This window comes from Mytilus californianus, unplaced genomic scaffold (assembly GCF_021869535.1).
Source record: "Mytilus californianus isolate M0D057914Y unplaced genomic scaffold, xbMytCali1.0.p SCAF_9, whole genome shotgun sequence".
In the NCBI taxonomy this organism is placed as follows: domain Eukaryota; kingdom Metazoa; phylum Mollusca; class Bivalvia; order Mytilida; family Mytilidae; genus Mytilus; species Mytilus californianus.
Genome location: NW_026262745.1, coordinates 85,334,381 through 85,354,730, shown reverse-complemented (window position 1 = coordinate 85,354,730; position 20,350 = coordinate 85,334,381). Strand labels below are relative to the sequence as shown.

Genomic DNA, 20,350 nt, shown 5'->3' with positions numbered 1-20,350 from the left:
AACTTTTTTTGGAACGCTGTGAGTTCATTGACGGTGTATCGCGCATGAACATATGACAGTACAATCGACATATATGTCTAGATGCGTGTTAGGTTGTGAAAGTAGTTCCGATAACATGGTCTAACAAGGGGACAATTCCAACGAACCAACCACATTCAAACATTTGTAAATATGCAAATCATACAAGAATTATCAATACAAAGAACAAACTATGCCGTGTTTAAAAAATACTATTATAATGATTGTTCGTTCGTTATTTGGTAACACATCAATATGCGTGGTTGTTCTTTTGACAACTTACCTTATCACAACTTAGTTTTTGCGATTAGGCCTTTAAAGCCAACTTGACGGAGATTTATACTTGCGGTTTTGTAAATATGTTGATTTATTCATATAAGAACAGACTATGTTTTACATATTTACCAGTGACAATTTATATTTGCGTTATCGTACGCATTTTACTCGCAAAACTCACGTGAATAAATCGCTCGCAGAAATGAAATGGTTAACAGGATTCCAATGCGGTTAAGATTTAAAGGGTTGCTATTGTCCACAATTGTTTAACAGATTTCTCCTTTCTGATTTTTGAATTTAAGGGGCAAGAAGTGGCATAATCATACCTTCTTCTTTATATCAAAGAGATATATATCCCTGAACGTATATAGACCACTTTTATTTAATATCTAGCATCGTTACCCATTCAATTAAAAGATCAACTTTGATATGAATAATACTTGTCACTGGACATTAAATAAGTCACAAGCATTGATTTCGATACTTTGTAAAACAAAAACAGTATTGATTTATGGTCCATCAATTATAGCAGTGGTATAAATATCGAACATCTGAGGCTTGCATGGTCTATCTACATGTAACAAACGAACAACGCCATCGTACCTTTCAAACCGTATACACAGATATATATATATATATATATACAATGTAAAACTGTATGCTGTAAAAGAAAAGACGAGTTTAAATTGTATTCGGAAAGTACAATTCCAACAATTTTAAGATGAACGTTCAGAAACTTATGTTTTTATGTCGCTAAAGGTATGAGTCAATATTCAATTCACCATTCCATACCACATTAAAAGAAAAATAACAAAGAGAAAGATTACTCGAAAACAGTCAAATCTGAACTGGGTATATATCCGTAATTTTATTTCAGTTCTCCAATGCGAATTAACGATGTTAAATCTGCATGTCCAATTGAGTTTAGTTCTCTAATTGACATATATCGGTATTGTCATGTTTTTAAATTTTGATTTCTATGTCTGTCCGATTCCATTACGGTTACATTATCTCATTTATAGAGACCGTTTTCAAAGAACAATTTCGACTAAGAATAACTTGTCCCAGGCAAGCAATAAATGTCAAAACTACAAATTGAAAATTGTTACGAAATTGCGAAGATTACTATTTTATTTTCCAATAAAAGAGATTTTTCCTATGTTTTCTAGTGCAATTTATTCTTAAAATCTGTTAGAATTCAATTACTTGTTTCCAAGAGCCAGTGTGGAAAAAAATGCAACATATTGAAAAATCTTTTGTGTTACTATTTAATATTAGGTATGGAAACTTCATCAACATTATAACTGTTATTCCAAGGGGATTTCTTTGTCTGTATTCTGCATTGTAAAAGCTAACAGGCCGTAAATCTTAAATGTCGTTATGCTATTAATTTTGAACAATATTATGTTACACAAAGTCATTTTTACTTCATCCTCCATTTAATTACATAAACACAGATGGAAACCTTAATGAGACAGATAGCTATCCAACCACACAATTAATTAATAATAATAAAAAATAGTTTATAAAGTCAAGCAAACTCTAAATCGAGATTTTAAGTTAATTCAGGGATAAAAACCAATTCACTTAAGATCAAAACAAAAATCCACAATTAAGACTTAATTTCCTTACATTACAAAACACAGACATATACATGTATACAGCGAGAAACAACCACAAAAGACTTTCTCTTATAGTTGATGTGTTTCCCTCGGTTTTGGTTTGTGACCCGGGTTTGTTTCAGTTAAATCGATTTATGACTATTGAACAGCGGTATACTACTGTTGCCTTTATTTCTTACTTGGCAAAGGCAAATTGTGATGTGGTATGTTTAAGTAAGCATTCTGAGATGAGGGGGTAAACGTAAATGAGACAGAACAATGAGAGTATATGCTTGATTTGGATAGAGTATTTGACAAAGTCTTTTTGTTTTTTTCGATCACTGAAATAAAAAAAGGATAGAGGGAAGGACGCCCATTATAAAAATTTGCACTGACTCCTCATTGTGCCTTATAACACTTGTTTTATAGACGACAACGACAAAAAAAACAACGACATAAAACCGAAGATAACGATTAAAAAAATGAAATTAAAACAAAAACGAAAACGGAAAAAAAATTTCAAAGAAACAACCTGATTGATTTACGAAATAAACCATAAACGATAAAAGATATAGTTTCAAATCAGGAGAAAAAAAATGTGCTAAATCATGACAATTCATTCCCATTGGATTGACATACAAATATGGTCATATGACCTTCTTCCGTCTGACCGTTACTGTGGATCGAGGATGAGAAGAATTGTATTATGTTGCGCGGAACTTATGAATATAAATATTATACGGTTGAACTTACGGTTGCAACGAGGAAGATCAATAAAATGACGTGCATGGAGAGTGACACGCTCTTTTCACGTTAAAGACTCTTGCAACAACTATTAAGGGGCCCGTTTGTGATTTGTGATTTTTTGTGTTTTAACGCCACTTTTAAGCACCGCTTTTGGACTATTTCGTGGCGGCCAGTTTTTATTGGTGGAGGAAGCCGGAGTGCCCGGAGAAAACCACCGACCTTCGATAGGAAAACTGACAATCCTTGTCAATTAAGATTGGAGTCGAGTGCACCCGCACGAGCGGGGTTCGAACTCACAACCTCAGTGTTGACTGGCTAGTGATTACAGTAGTAGCTACTTAGACCACTCGGCCACCGAGGCCCCCGGCCCGTTTGTGACATAATAAGGTGATTTTTATGTCCATATCCAACATATCCTCTTTTGAAGTGGAATTCTACATTTTTCATTCTCCATCCCAAGCCACACACTTTGCAGATTCTAATTTTGATGTATTGCATAATTATTTGTCGTCCTTAATATCCTTGAAATATATTTACTAACTTTGCCACGATTAATCAAACAATCCGATTGCCTATGGTTAATAGTGTCAGATATCAGTCAACATGCGCTTACTCAAGAAAAGTTAACATCAGAATAATTTGAAAATAGACATGCAGTTATAACCGAAGGCTAGGTAGGATGGATGTTTAGATTTATGTTTAATGTACAGTGGCAAATATTACTAACATGTTTGTGTTTAACGTCCATGTAACGTCCAGTGGCAAATATTACTTGCATGTCAGCGCTAAAGAAATAAAACAGCACGTTCAATAATTTCATGCTTCCGCAGCGCTTTTCTGGATTGTCAGGAACGCTAAAACAGGTTAATGAATACGATATGAATATGACACACTGAACTTGATTTTTAAGGTGCTACCTCATGAGGTAACAGTCAATGCACATGAAAACATGTCGCCCATCCCGTACACGTTATTCTGCTTCAGACCCAAGCAATCTCAGTGCTTTTACGTCTAATACAGTGGTCATGGTGTAAGAGCAACAAATACCATTTTTCCAGTCTTTGGTTTGAAGCAGTCAAGGTTCGACTCCACCACCTCAAAACACTTGAGGCGAGCACGCTAAATAGTCAGAGACCGCTAAGGCTGTTCGTATAGGTAGGAGTAAATTGAAAAAAGTCATGTTAGAAGCTGAACTGAGTTGAGTTTATTATGTGTTTCACTTTGACGACATAGTAATAAAGTAAAACAACAACCTCTATAAACAAGGATTTTCAAAGGGGAAAACTAAAACACATTTGCCCCCGATAAACCATACAAATATAAACAAAGGATAGAGTAAAAAAGACTAAAAACCAAAAGCCAAACGAAACCGTGTGTATTTTCTATTGATTATATTGATACAAAATTAATATTGACAAAGGTACAAGCGTGAACTTTATTTTCATCCATTTCTTTTATTTCATTTCAACACAATATGTCGTATCCATTATAATCTATCTGAATTTATGTTAGTGTAATAGTCCCAGATTTATGACAATGAAAATAGCAACTTAAAGATATTTGTAATTCATATCTTGAATACCATTGAAGAAAGGGAAATATTAAACAAATAACAAACAATTTAATCTACAAATTGATTCGCTACCAGCTGCCGCCAATCATTGTTAAACAATTCTATTGGAATTCTACCTGCGACAAACATGCTAATCTTATATCTACGATGCAGCTCCCCATACACAAAGGGTAACCCTGTGGCGGTTCAATGACTCGTGGTGTCATTAATGCGATAATTAACACCAACATGGCACTAGAAAGCCAATAAATTGTCGCGATATCAATATTGAATCACATGATCATAGATTAAATGGCATGTAAATAGGTGCAAATTCTGTAATGGTTTATTAGGCAGCAAGTCTATGAACGGTTTCATTTCAATAATTGCAATTGGAGAACTTACTAGAACAGGTATCATTATTACGAAACTGATTAGACCTACGAGTTTTATATCATTGATTATGTAAACAATCCGGTTACACGGAAGGATTATCAGCAATAAAGATAAATTTATACTTTCAATAAGTAAAGAAGGCTTTGGTTCGGGAATCAGTGTTTCTTCACACGTAAAAGTGAAACGTTACCCCAGTCGAATTGTTATTTCTTATAATCTTATTTGTAGTTCAAGCAATAACTAAAAGGATATAAACTAGCTATAAAACTAGGTTTAATCCACCATTTTCTACATAAGGAAATGCCTGTACCAATTCAGGAATATGACAGTTGTTTTCCATTCGTTTGATGTGTTTTAGCTTTTGTTTTTGCAATTTGAAAATGGACTTTTTTTATGAATGAAATAGTTGCAACTCTAATCTTTTCAAATAATAATCAATCAATCAATCAATCAATTAATAAACATCTAAAATTCACTTCGAAACCGACCTTCTGCGATTCAGTGTATTAAATACGACTTTAATATCAAATAGGGATTGAAAGAGTATTCGAGAGTTCTGAAAAATTGGTCGACATATAGTTTCAATTCAATTTGACGAATCACAGCTACCGGTATAGGCTCGTAACACTACCGCTATGGGTTCGAGACACCAACGGTATGGGTTCGAGGCACTTCATGTATATACCATTGTTGGTTCGAGACACTACCGGTATACCGTAACGGTCACAGAATAACGACGAAAGAAAAGAAAAATGCATTCATATCTAATCTCATCAATGATTATATTTAATACAGATTAATTTTCTATTTTTGTTCATGTGTGTCTTTTAATGTAAATATTTTGTTTCCATAATTAATACAACTTAATTACATAAGAGTGTAACGTTTGTAGTTATGGGAAAACCGTATTAGTTCAGTGGACCATTTATGTAAATTTCTTGTAAATATTTTCCAGGATCTGAATAAAAGTGCATTTATTTTATTCCTGAATTCGATCAATTTTATTTTAATAGTGAACAATCTACAGTAACTGGCATGTTGTCGACTTTTTCTTCACAATAATATGATTAAAAGAGTATAAAGATAAGGAGATGAGGTATGATTGCCAATGAGACAACTATCCACCAAAGTTCAAATATGGTGGATGTAAGCAATTATAGGCAACCGTCCGGCCTTCAACAATGAGAAAAACCCATACCGTATAGTCGGCTATAAAAGGCCCCGACATGAAAAATATGAGACAATTCAATTGAGAAAACTAACGGCCTAATTTATAACAAAACAATTAACGAAAAACAAATATGACAGGCATAAACCAAAGACAACCACTGAACTACAGGCTCCTGATTGGGACAGGCACATAAAGAATGTGGCGGAGATAAACATGTTTGTGAGCGCTCAACCCTCCCCTAACCTGGGACAGTGTTATAACAGCACAACATAAGAACCAACTATAAAGATCAGTTGAAAAAGGCCCAACTCATCAGATCGATACAAAGAAGAAAAACATCAAACATAAACACAGATCGGACGTGGCGGGGAATTTATCAAACCCTCATTTCTACAAAAATGTAACAACAAAAAGGACACTAAGTACAGATATGAGAGTACTCTCAATTACTGACAGCTAGTTCAAAGCCAATAGCAACTAATACAAAAAGCATGTATCTAAGACTAAAATATCAATCAGTACACACCCAACATCCTATGGATTTAGTGTAAAGACGTCATTAACAGTCAGAGAAAAACATGACCTTCTGCAATGCCAAAATAAAGGTATCGACAGACTGGAGTAACGTTAAAGTGCATATGTGTATAACAAAACTATTTAGTTTGATTTTACTGAAAGTACTGAAATTTGAGGGAGAAAATTTAAACAAAATTAAACAAATGAATCTAAAACTCAGACAGTTAATCAAATCAGTAACAAATAAATAAACAAACAAGAACTGTTACATGAATATGCCAATTAGAATTTGACTTCCCCAAAACGTGTTCATACCCAGAACGAAAAACGAGGAAATTTTGTTTTCACTATTTTTAACGAATCACGATATTTCGTTAAAGATATGTTGATATTTTCAGCACAAGTCAGGAAAAGTTATAGGTTTGCAATAAAATGATTGTCACTTTAATTTGAGCTTAAGACAAAATATCTATGAATACTTGAAATTTCAGACTTTAACATGGAAAGTAATGGACCTTGAATTAGTGGTTTTATTTCTTACACTGCTGTGCATGAAACCTGATGTGTATAACATATTGTTTCGATAGGTGTATGTCAGTATTACGAAGAAAACACGGTATTTCTTGAAACTTATAATTCCTTTCATAGTATATAACCATAACATGACTTATAGCTTTAAGTGTAGACCACATAGTGCTTCTCTAATGCAGTTTTTTGTACTTTGTCGCAAAACTAAAGAGGGTCGAAAATTAAATGGTAATTTACGTAATTGGACAACTTAATCACCCACAGTTTTTGGTGGAGTTCGTGTTGCTCAGTCTTTGGTTTTCTATGTTGTGTTTTGTATACTGTTGTTTGTCTGTTGGTCTTTTTTTTTTAGCCATGGCGTTGTCAGTTTATTCTTGACTTATGAGTTTGAATGTCCCTTTGCATTGGTATCTGTCGCCTCTCTTTAAATGTAACGAATTGAGTTCGCTGTAAAGTATTTGAAAATTCGTAAAAGAAAAATCTTGAATTTGTTATGATGAATAACTTTATAGATGTATAATGAAATAAAAATCCAATGTAACGAATTACAAAATCTGGAAACATATAATGGGATCTTTAAACAGATTCTTAAATTCGGCATGTTTACGACTTCTAGAATTCTTCGAGGGTGGTAAAGGGTTTTTTTCGTGCAACGTGTTTTGCCATTTTTATTTCACGTGCAGCCGTGAAAAAGGTTCGTTTTTCACCGTGTTTCGTGAAATCGGTAAAAAGATCAACCTACAAGAAATTTTTAATTGTTCGTTCATCGTGAAATGGCAATTTTATTTCGCGTTCTTCTGTGCAGATACCCACCTTAACGCCCTCGTTCTTCGTTTGGCTCCCAAAGACGTCGACATTTAATTTCATTTCAAATAAGTATGACAAACAAGAAAATTGCGTGTTAATATTTATCAGTTACAAAAGATTGGTTTTCAAACGCGACACAGACTTCAAATTAATTCATAAAAATCAATGTCTGTGATCAAGTTTGTTGCAAATTAATATGAAAAAGTGGTAGGATTTGTGTTATCTCGAGAAATTCCAGACTACAATTTATTCACAAATTAACCTTTCTGTACTTTTAATTTTGTGATTCCTTAAGTAGAAATTATTTGCATAAAGATCAGTTATTTTATACTTTACAATAATATTATTACAAAATTGCGTGTCTCCATTTTCATGATTCAGCCTCTTGAAATCTCGTGCACAGTAATTAGTTTTCTCGTTACTTCCGTGACTCAAAACTTGTTAGTAAATAAAATAATCATAGATACCAGGCTTAAAATTTTGTTCGCCAGACGCGCGTTTCATTTACAAAAGACTCGTCAGTGGAGCTCGAATCAAAATGTTAAAAAGGTCGAATAAAGTACGAAGTTGAAGAACATTAGATGCAGCTGATGGTTGTGTAATGCCGAACTAACCTCAACATTCGGAACAGACGATCGCCTTCTAAAAATAAAGTCTTCAACATATATATAAAGTTTTAAATATTCAGTTATTATTATACCTCTTTTTAGAATATTTGTTTCACTTATTTTCAAGGGGTCCAAAATCGCGGTCTTTCGTTATTTAGGTCATAGGTTTATGTTTCTTGACGTACATGTACACTTGTATTAAAGTATGGCATATTTACACTAAGAACATGATTACTTCGTCTTTTATTTGCAAACAAAAAACAAAACAAAAAAACCACAAAAAAACAAAAAAATACAGGATCTCGTCAGTTAATCATTACTGACCACGAAAATTGACTCTGATCAGGGTTGATTGGTTCTGCTCGGGAACTTCCCGTCATGAGATAGTTAGACAGAAGAACATGTACTCTAGTGATTTTAAAGAATAGCATTTGGCATGCTTAATTATAACATTTTCAGTTTATGTTTAGCCCAATAAAAATAACTACAAAAGATAGTTAAAAACAGCTTGACTTCCTTATTGCAAATCAATGCATAACATTTGAACGTTAAACGAAAATAATGTACATTTGTATTAAAATATTAAAATAATGTTCAGTCTACATTCAACCTGATAAATGTTAATCGAGGAAGCATGTAGATTAATTTTCACTTCCAGTTAAGAGGTGGAAAATAACGTTTACAGGTATTTGATGGACTTTTCATACAGTGATTATCTCTTATAAAAACGCGTTGAAATATTTACTAATTTCAGATAAAAAAAAAACTGATCAAAGATAAAAGATTTATAATTTTGTACGCCAGACTCGCTTTCGTCTAAAAAAAGACTCTTCAGTGACGCTCGAATCCAAAAAGTTAAAACGCCAAATAAAGTACAACGTTGAAGAGCATTAAGAGCCAAACAATCCGAAAGGTTTTGTCAAATGCAGCTTATTCATTGGGAAGAAAATCATTAGTATTTCGGGCGTTTTAAAGTCTTGTAAACAGTTGTTAAAATATATGACAATACTACTGGGCTGGTGGTACCCTTAGGGAGGAAACCCCCAGCAGCAGTGGGATCGACCCAGTGGTTGTTAAAAAAAACTCATCAACGATACCAGGCTTATAATTTAATACGCCTGACGCGCGTTTCGTCTCATATGTGACGCTCGACAAATTTAAAAGGCCAAATAAAGTTCGAAGTGGAAGAGAATTAAGGTTAAACAATTTCAAAAGATTATCTATTGATAGGGTAGAAAATCCTTAGTATTTCGAACATTTTAAAGTTTTGTAAACAATTATTATCAATATGACAATATGAATGATGATTCATGTCAACACAGAAGTGCTTACTACTGGGCTGGTGATATCCTTGGATAGGATATTTCAACCAGCTATGACATGGACCCAGTGGTTGTAAAAAACTCATCATAGACGGCTGTAAACCTTTTAAATTTGTTTTATACAAAGTCCTCATTACATCAAATATCATATTAAACCATTTGTATAACTCGGCATTTGCAGAAACGTATGTTGTTTTTTTCTCTACTAAATACGAAATAACGCTTGCATAGAATTACAAGAATAGTAGTCGACTCTGTTAAAGATGTTTATATGAACATGAGATATTGTCTAACTTACAACTACATTTGAGCATTTGATTATAATTTTTCAGAATATTGTTATCTGTTTGAAACTTTTCCACCATTTATATCGATTCAATGTTTCGACATTATTTGCAGTACATGTATGTGTACGGAAGCGAAATAGCGCCACACCAACTTTTTTCTTATATTTCTTCCTATGTTTGGGTTATAACGCAAACCTTTGCAAAATAACGCAAACCTTTGCGAAATAACGCGAAACTTTAACACAAACATAGGAAGAAATATATAAAAAAAAAAACATGTGTGGCGCTATTACGCTTCCGTACATGTGTGGCGCTATTACGCTTCCGTACATGTGTGGCGCTATTACGCTTCCGTACATGTGTTCCAAAACATATAAATATTTAAATCAATGTAAGCATTAAATCATATATTTGTTTAGTAGCCCACAATCTGTTACAACTATTAAATGTTCGTATAGTTGTGTTGCAACTGAGCAGAAATTGATTTGACCACCTCCTGACTGTCTATAATAATAGTTGGAATTTTCAATTTCATGCAGATAAAACATCAAAGAAACGTCTTAGTGCAGTTTAAAGTAAAATAATTCAATATTTTTCACTTACAATGATCATACTAACTTTCTGTGCAGTATTTGATTATGTACGAAACTATGGAAAATATCAATCTCTAAATTTAAACGGCTACCGATTCGCATAAAAAAATAGAATGAAAACAAAATAATACAAAGAACATATGATAGGTACATGTATATAAGAAATACAACATCTGCGCCATCTATTGTTATGAATCGTTTTGATTGTTTAATACTCACTCTCAAATATTTTTTATCTGATTTTTTTGGTTCTTATTGGATCTGTTTATTAATTATCCATTATTCATTTAAAAGCATTTAATTTGTAGTTTTGTTTCCGTAAATAAGTTCATCGGACCTGTTAATCAGAATATGTCAAGCTTCTTTTTTCTTTGCTTGATGATTTAAGATACGCCAATTATAGTCTCTAACCATATCAAAAGTAAATATGACAAAAAACAAATTTAATTGACCTCCTTGTTGTCAGTTTTATTTAACATTCTCTACGCATGTCCGTGCAGTTCTTCTACACTATGACACAAGTGAAAACTCGTATCTATGATTTCAGTAAGACATCAATGTTAGTTGCGTTGATGAGAAGGCGTACTTCTATTAAAAACATGACACATGGAAATCAGGGTACTTTCCCCCTTTTAGAAAACTTGATGCCAATGCCAGTTGATGAGAGTTACTCTAGTTGGTAATGCACAACCTTATAATTGTCTGTAGTTTTTTTATGTTTGAAATCAATTTTAGAGAGCTGGTTTTAGTTTTTAAAATATACTTGGATTATTTCTGTCTTCTATTTTTAAACGGATTTTTACCCCTCTTATTCTTTTTCTGCAATACGGTGGTTTCGCAACTCTTGCAACAAAGTTTTAATTAAATGCTACCAATTAAAGTCCGCTTGTTCGTTAAAAACACATACTAAAGTATATTCAAATATTCGAGTTTTTAAAATGTATGGTCTTGTTTATTTCTACACAATTTGAATATTTGCTGTATATATAGTATTTCCCTTGTGTTTGTTAACACCATTCAATTAAAAGATGTGGTATGATTGCCAATGAGATAACTCTCCGCCAGACACCAAATGACGTAGAAGTTAACAACAATAGGTCACCGTACGGCCTTCAACAATGAGCAAAACCCATACCGCGTTGTAAGCTATGAAGGTCTCGAAATGACAAATGTAAAACAATTCAAACGAGAAAACTAACAACCTTATAAATGTTCAAAACAATAAACGAAAAACAAATATGATATATACAGCATCAAACGACAACCACTGAATTACGGGCTCCTGACTTGGGACAGGCACACACATACTGTGGCGGGGTTAAAAATGTTTGCTGACGCCAAACCCTCCCCCTGAACTGGGACAGAGCCGGGTTTAACAGTACAAAATAAGAACGTACTATAGAAATCATTTGAAAAAGACTTAACTTTTTAGATCGATACAAAACACATAAAAACCCTACCAAAAACACAAAATACACAAAGTACAGATCTGAGAGCACTCTCAGTTACAAAGCTAGTCCAAAGCCAATAACAACTACCAAAAAGGCATGTGTCTAAGACTAAAATATGTTAAAATCAGTACACATACAGATCTAAAGGGTTTAATGTAAACCCGTCATTAACATTCAGAGAAAAACATGACCTTGTGCAATGTATACAAGTCAGCTGTACCTGAAGATCTGTGACAGCAGTAAAAGCGCTAGAAAATATGATCAATTGAAACCGTTATTATCTTTTATTAACTCACGTATATGTATATACGATCAACATTGCAAAAAATCTTAGGAAAATAAACATTCTTTAAAGTTTTTTATTGATATTTTCAAAGAAAGTCTGCCTTTATGCGATCTTTCTGCTCTGTTTGAGTTAAATCAGTTCTAGAAAAAAAAAATACTGTATAAAATAGATGGATTTACATGGAAAACAACGGAAACAAGTTCTGCAATTTATTTTACTGCAGGAATTTAAATATGCCAGAAAGCAAGAACAAAAGGTCACGATGCGTTTTGCTTGTTTTGTTTGAAAGAGTGCAGATTTCATGGTGTTTGTGTGGGAGATTATTTATGATTATCATGCATTAATGACATCTATAACATGACGTTAGTTTTAAATGTGTTAATTTCAATCATTTTCATTCATGCCAGAGCGTAGCGTATTATGATACTTATAATGTGGCGATGATTTTGTACTAAGTATCCATGAACTATTTGCCGCTGGACGTTGAGTCAGAAAGAATCAATCATAATGGTGGTAAAACAAGCCCCTAAAAAAGCATAGAGAATCTTAGAAAAATAGAAAAAATGCATTATTTATTGTAGGGGTCGATGCCACTGCTGGTGGACGTTTCGTCCCCGAGGGTATCACCAGCCCAGTAGTCAGCACTTCGGTGTTGACATGAATATCAATTATATGGTCATTTTTATAAATTTCCTGTTTACAAAATTTTGAATTTTTCGAAAAACTAATGATTTTCTTATCCCAGGCATAGATTACCTTAGCCGTATTTGGTACAACTTTTTGGAATTTTTGGTCCACAATGCTCTTCAACTTTGTACTTGTTTGGCTTTATAACTATTTTATTCTGAGCGTCACTGATGAGTCTTATGTAGACGAAACGCGCGTCAATCCTGGTACCGTTGATAACTAATTATTAACTGATGAAACATTTATCGACATTCATCGTAAATCCAAATGCTGAAATTTGAGGTTTAAAGTTGATTATATTACGTGTTCTAGGTTACGTTCTGACCTTTGATGTTGCTTGATGGTATTGCATATTGCTGATAGTATAAAGCGGCCTGAGCGAAACTAATAGTAAGTTGTTAATAAAAGGCCAATTTAACGTCCTTATCAACGCCTTGCTCTCTTCTAGTCTCGATCCTTTATCATGGAGTATGATTTTGGAAATCGCTCTCACGCCTAGCAAAGATATGCTTTTTACACCGCGTCGAAAAATACAGTTGAAGCATAAGTAAGATTACATAGATTGCAGATCAGCGCATGTGGTTTGCCTTTCACGGTTCAGTAACAAGTTCTTTTGTCCTTGATAGTACTGTTCATATGTTTTAATAAGTTCCATTTCAAGCGACAATATTTATAGTCAATTTTCAAATTTATGGCTATGGTTCCAGTTTTTGATTTGGTGCCTAGGGAAACATTTCATATGTAGTATGAGCATGATTTGTTTTGCGTGGTCTGTAAAATAAAACATTATGACCACGTCAATGTATCAACATGTTTGATAAGAAAAGGGGGTTGCAAAATATGTGGTTATGTCAACTTGTTAATCCGCTACTTCTTGAAAACGGGATTACAGAATTCATTCAACCGTGCACAGATGTTTCTACAGAAAATAAGGTGTGTGCACCTGCTATTCATAATTTATAATCTACGTGATTTGTATGGTGTTCTATTCCAAAAAAACAGTGACTTTAACCAGTTCTTATTCTATTAATAAGACACAGCGAGTGACATCTGTCCACCAAGAGTACGTCTTCATTTGAAAACACACTTTTGCTTATCTTTCATCAGCAAATGAACCTTCAATGGTCTTTTTAAACGCTGCGTAAATTTTGTTATAACTTAACACTATATAATTATCTAATTATTCTTTATATCCACAGGGGACACTCTTTTGAAAGACAAGCAAAATAACTTGTCTTACTGACCTAACATGTTATTTTATCAACGTCTTATTTGTTCTGATAAAGCTGTCACATCTAATAGGACCTAGAATCAATATGGGTGTCACGATTATTCTTTCCTTACATCAATTCTAGAAATTACACTTGAGATTTGTTTGATAGTATTGTAATTGTATTGATTTTGGCAAAATTGAAGCTTTGAAACTGATTAATTGTACAATTTGTGAACGTTGTCTGTGATATCTTGTCAAACAATAGAATTTTCTGTTTGGATAAGCATGTCATATGTGTTTGATGCTTTGATTAAATGTTCTACAACGATAGATAGATTGTAATTCGTTTAGAAATATATTTTCGAATAAAGAGACAAAGTGTATAAGACAGAAAGAGCGCCGCCGCCTCCACCAAAAGGATATAAATATGTTGTTTTTTTTTAAAGAATGAGTGATTCTAGTGCAAAATAATGACTCTCTGTTATAGTTTCTGTACGTATAAATATGTAATTCAACTGCCGACCACCACCAAAAGAGATCACATCAAATTTCAGGGGAAACAATTTGCAAGCTTTGCGTTTCATATTTGAAAATTAAACTGTTTCGAGTGAAGACTTGCTGCAGAGAAAGAATCCAAATATGTTTTAGTCCTTAAATGGGACACTTTTATTATTATTATTATTATTAGGTCTTTCCACTTTTCTGTGGAAAGACCTATTGTATTTGTTCTGATTATTATTATTTTCTTCCGCCAAATTTTGTTCTCGCGTAACATTTTTGTTTCGCAATATGTCGCTAAGATATTTCTTATATAGTATCATATAGTTTATGCGCTTTTTATTTTCACCCATGCTAAGCCGAACAATTTTCTTTCTAAGAGTTATCTCCCCGAACACTGTTTTCCTTGTGACTTCATCTCCACCGTAACCGTAAAGGAAAGCGACAAATTTTTTTTATAAAATTGCTTGTTACATGTATATCCTTCGCATGATTTGTCCTATTTTGACCGAAGCAATATGAACGCTCCATATGAGAGTTATTTCCCCTTATGTATTTGATATAAGTGATATGCATTTCTATCTTGTAAACCATAAGTGAAAGAGACCTAGGATCTTTTGATTTGAGGCCCTTGGTCCAAAAAAATGAAAATTAGGTCAAGGTCAAAGGTCAGGGTCATATTCTAAATTTTGAATTTGGCTTTTTTTCACTTATTTCCAAAAACCGTATAAGATATCGACAAATTATTTTTACTAAATTGTTATTTGCGACATGTCGTAACACGTAATTTTTGATTGCAAGGGTACGTTGAACGTAAAAGGGAGTTTTCTCCCCTCTTGTATTTAAAAATACGCGTATGGTGATATAACTCATTAACTAAATATAATTAAGACCTATGGTCTTTTGATTTGAGGTCCTTGGTTTATGACCTTGAAATTGATCTCAAGGTCATAGCTTAATTTGACGTTCTAGATTTTGACCTTTGCTTTTACCTCATATGTATACATGATAAAGCCATGAGACTTTTGGCAATAGGTATCAAACCATTTAACCTTGAAAAAACAACCAGAAGTGACCTTGTGTAAACCGGAAGTAGCTATATTTTGTACTTTCTTAATATAAAAGTATATAGAACCAGATATTTTTGGAATCAGTGTCAAGTAAATATTCAGATAGTATCGGAAGTATAATTTTTCAAACCGGAAGTAACGAATTATCTCCCTTATTTAAAAAAATATTGTATAGAAACCATATATTTTTGGAATCAGCATACAATAAGCTATCATTTGACCATTAAAATGACATTTTTAAACTAATTCTACTACTTTCATATTAAAATTCATGGTTTTTGGTGGAAAGACCTTCAATTGTTCTCTGAACAATTGGTTTTTAATTATTATTATTATTATTATTGTTGTTGTTTTTGTTGTTGTTGTTGTTGTTGTTGTTGTTGTTGTTGTTGTTATAAATAATTTTTTTTTTTTTTTTTCAATATTTCAAACAGGAAATAAATCGAAGCAAATCACGTGATAACGGATTACATCAAATGGATACGAAACATTAGATTTGAATTAATTTGTAAAATAAAATCGTCATTTTGAGGAGAAAAAATATTTGTACACGGAACTGTTGTATCAGAAGAATCAATTATTGGAATTCTTCTGTATAATTACAAAGATTACGTTGGATTTTAAAATCGTGTAAAATATTGTTATTTGATAGTTTTCTTGGTAATTACGATAACAGAAGCTGTCGCAGGATTTCATGGAGCTTTAGATTAATCGTCAAAAAGAATAAGACATGTCTTTTGTCTTGTAATGTCAATGACATTCAGACAATGATATTCAGAAAATGAAATTAAGGCAATGACATAAAGGCAATGACATTAAGACAATGATATTCAGACAATGTTATTAAGACAATGACATTCGGAAAGTGATATTCAGAAAATGATATTCATACAATGACATTCAGAAAATGATATTCAGACAATGACATTCATGCAATGACATTCAGACAATGACATTATTTATTCATCGATTGCATCACGATAGGATCCATGTTAGTTTCTTAATGTAATTAAAGTTTACTTGGAATTTAAAAAACGAAGTATCAAAGAAGAATGGAAATAGGACACATCATATGAATCTATTGGAACTCGTAAAAAAGCCACTCGTAACTAAAGAAGAATACTTTACAAAAAATAAGAATTGTTTCATGTCATTGACATCTGATAACTCTCTTATCCAATGCTCCTCGACCCCACAAATAAAGTATAAATAAGAAAAAATCACAAACTAAAACACACAAAACATGACACGAAAACACAAATACAAATACAAATGTGTTTCGATTATACAAATACAAATGTGTTTCGATTTGTCATTAATCAGGACCTTGGTTTTCTCGTATGCAATGTTTCACATTTTGTAATGTCGGGGAGGACCTTTTAAAATGACTATACAATACTGGTTTTGCTCATTGTTGAAGGTTGTACGGTGACGTAAGATTGCTTACATCCACAAAATTTTGGTGGATACTAGTAGTTGTCATATCACATTTCCTTATTTTTATTCCGGTTTGAAACAAATTATGTTTAATAAAATTGTAACTAACTAAGATCGATCTTCAGGTAATGAGAAACTTTAAACGAAGGCTGTGTGTGTCATCGCTAGGATTTCGCCAGCAAAGCGAGTAACGTTCACCAATATAAAAATATTAAGGTGTGGTATGATTGCCGATGAGACAACTCTCCACCGGAGACAAAATATGTATATATACAAAAAGTATAATACATTTATTTATAAACCTTTAATTTTTCAATTTGTTATTTTTATAATTTAAGGTGATAAAAGCATGGGCATCAGGGAGATGGAAAGCACGGACGCTGCCACAGCGACCAGATTCGTTTTTGGAAAGAGTCGCAATGGGTGGAACAGAGGCAAAACTGACGCCAGGAGATCGGCGGACAAGAAAAATCTCAGATATCAGGTAAATATGATTAATTGATTGTTGGTGTTTAATACGACTTACAGCACACTTGGCCGTATTAAAGTGACCCGTTTTTTGTGGTGGAGGAAGGCGGAGTACCCGGAGAGAAAAATAGAGAGACCTGATACGAAAAAAGGTCCCGTTGATTAGAAATAACAGTATTGAATGTTATTGGTTCATAAGAACACGTAATGAACTTGACATTGTACAGTCACAACATCTTTGTCATTTATCTTATAGGCACCACCATTCATCTTTTGTGAGGACCATTGTTTTTGTTCTTTTGACATACTATTTTTTTTTAAACTTTATGCGAATGCAAACTATTTTTTCACAATAACATGCAAGAACAAAATTTGTTTTTTCATGCAATGTTGATTTTGATTTTAAATATATTTTAGATAGAAACAAATTATTTTTGTTTCACTATGATCCTTCTGAAACATTTTTTTTTGAAATGACCGACCCCCTCCCCATATACACACTTAAACACACACAATAGATGGAAAGAATGTGCTTTAATAAATAGGTATTTAATGAGCCAACTATATTTTGTGCTTCTGCTTTGCGTAACTTTTATTCTTAGATTATGCAATTTGACAAACTTATAGTGGGCCCAAAAGTTCAGTCTTTATAAAATGCTGCTTAAATGTTTAAATTACGTCACACTTAAGAAGAATGAAAGACAAATGTGTATATTAGGCATGCTAAGAACCAATAATTTGATATCAACATGTCTTTCTAGAAATTAATGCTCTTTTTCAGACATGCTTTAAACTACATTAAATGCAAACTATAAAATAGCAGTTAAACATATCGTAGCTATGTATAAAACCTTCCAAATGTTGTACAGAGTCATCACATAACAAATAAATAAATACCATACTGTCAAAATAGCAGACATGAGGATGTACTGTATAGTGAATAGTTAGTCATCACAGTCATGTAACAATTACAGCTCTCCTACGAAAGTCTTGTAGACTATTGCTGACTATAGATATAGAAAATGTCGCTATTGGCAGATCTTAACATGTCGAATGAAAGCCAATAAATAATGCAATTAATCGCACATTTGTATTCCTTCGATAAATTGCAGTTTCCAAATACTTTGTAGGATTTTTGTTTCAGAACGTTTTTGTGTTTTACATGCATACGTCTGGTGACAAATCTCACAAGCATAATTCCTGGACATGCATGAAATATTTACCACTGGACTTTAGAAAACAACAATCATTCAATAAATCTAGTGCATATTCAGGATTCTGGTCGTGTTTACTCTCGGCAAAATCTCACATCTTCTCTGCTTTTTATTTTTTTAAATCTGGTTCCAGTATCATTGCACACATACCATTACACTTCACCGTTATTGTCTAAGTATACATGTAGATGTTCTTTATTTGAAATGTTTGATACTGTGAATATAGAAAGAAAAACAAAACTATCGTAAGCGGTTAGTAACTATATAGTAGGTATAAGAAATAGTTGAACCACCATCGAAGTACTATATCTTATTTCACCCTATCGTTTTTTTTTTTCTTTGTTTGATTAGCTTATTATTAATGAGTTTTTTGCCTGTATAGACACAATTTATTTTGTCCTCCATTTCCCAGCGTTAACAGAGAAGGTTGTTTACAATTTCTGATTAATTTTAGAAAATCTACATGCTCTATGTCGATTGCCCATTTAACAGAATTGTAATTTAGTAAATAAATCAACCGCATTATTTCCCGAACGGACGGTGTCCACTTAATAGAAAATGTCCTTGCACGGAAACACAAATCAATAATAAAAAAATAAACAATTCGTATATGTCTGACTGAAATTAATTGGAAGTCTGTACACTAACATTTGTCAATTTCTCCGTCAATCCCGCAATGAATTATGGGATATGTTTATATATATGAATGTGTTTCCTCAACGAAAAAAGCATCAAAATAAAAACTGGTAGACATTTCAATTCCATAATAATCTATTTCTTTATCTTGATCAAGAATGAGTTATTATTTTTCTGTCGTAGTAATCTTGAGGAAAGAAAATATCTTAATTAATAAATCTGCATCTGGACTTTTCTTGTTATCGGCAGCAAAACGATCTGACAAATGTATATTTTTTCTCAATGCCTTAAGCTATCGCCCAAACAAATTGAACTGTAAGAACTTACCAATTCTATACGAAACAAATGTCTCTGAAAAAATGGGATTAACTTCTGCATTTGCATAGGCTGATTCTTATTTTTTATCACAGTCAAGATTGAAAAATTACAGAGTGGAAATCATTAGATTGCGTTCCTAAATATCTTGATATAAATACCTATGTGAAATGTTTAAATTAATTGTTATAAAGCATGTAATCAAACATTTTCATTTCCCTGAAACACGACAAAAATTGAGATCATGTGATTAGCACGGTACAATCTTGTGATTTATGTAATTACAAGGTGACCTCATCACGCGTCCAATCAAATTCCTCGTGGAGGAAGTTCGGTACAAAACTTTCTAAGAAATTATCAATGAAAATCTCCAATAGACGAAGCCTGTGAAATACATTTTCCCATCTTGAGTGTATTAATGAATGTCTTTTATACTGTGAAGCCATCTACACGTGGAACAAATAGAAACATCTATGGTATTACAGACGGAATCAATGAAACAGAAAAATATGCTTTTTGTGAATGAGAGATTTCACAACATAAAAACTAGTATACATAATGGAAAAGATGCGACATGGTGTATTAATTTATCACATTAAATCACTACATGCATTTAAAAAAAAAGATATTAATTACAATTCTTCATCTCAACG

The 20,350-nt window shown here is 32.7% G+C and overlaps 1 protein-coding gene across 1 annotated transcript in view; it reads left to right on the top strand.

Annotated features, from left to right (window-relative positions):
- Positions 1 to 20,350, top strand: part of LOC127714014 (cyclic nucleotide-gated cation channel alpha-3-like) — a 47,626-nt gene that overhangs the window by 13,993 nt on the left and 13,283 nt on the right. The window contains exon 2 of the mRNA XM_052219963.1: positions 17,403 to 17,548. Within this exon, the coding sequence (XP_052075923.1) occupies positions 17,403 to 17,548 (146 nt within the window). The remainder of the gene's footprint in view (positions 1 to 17,402; positions 17,549 to 20,350) is intronic.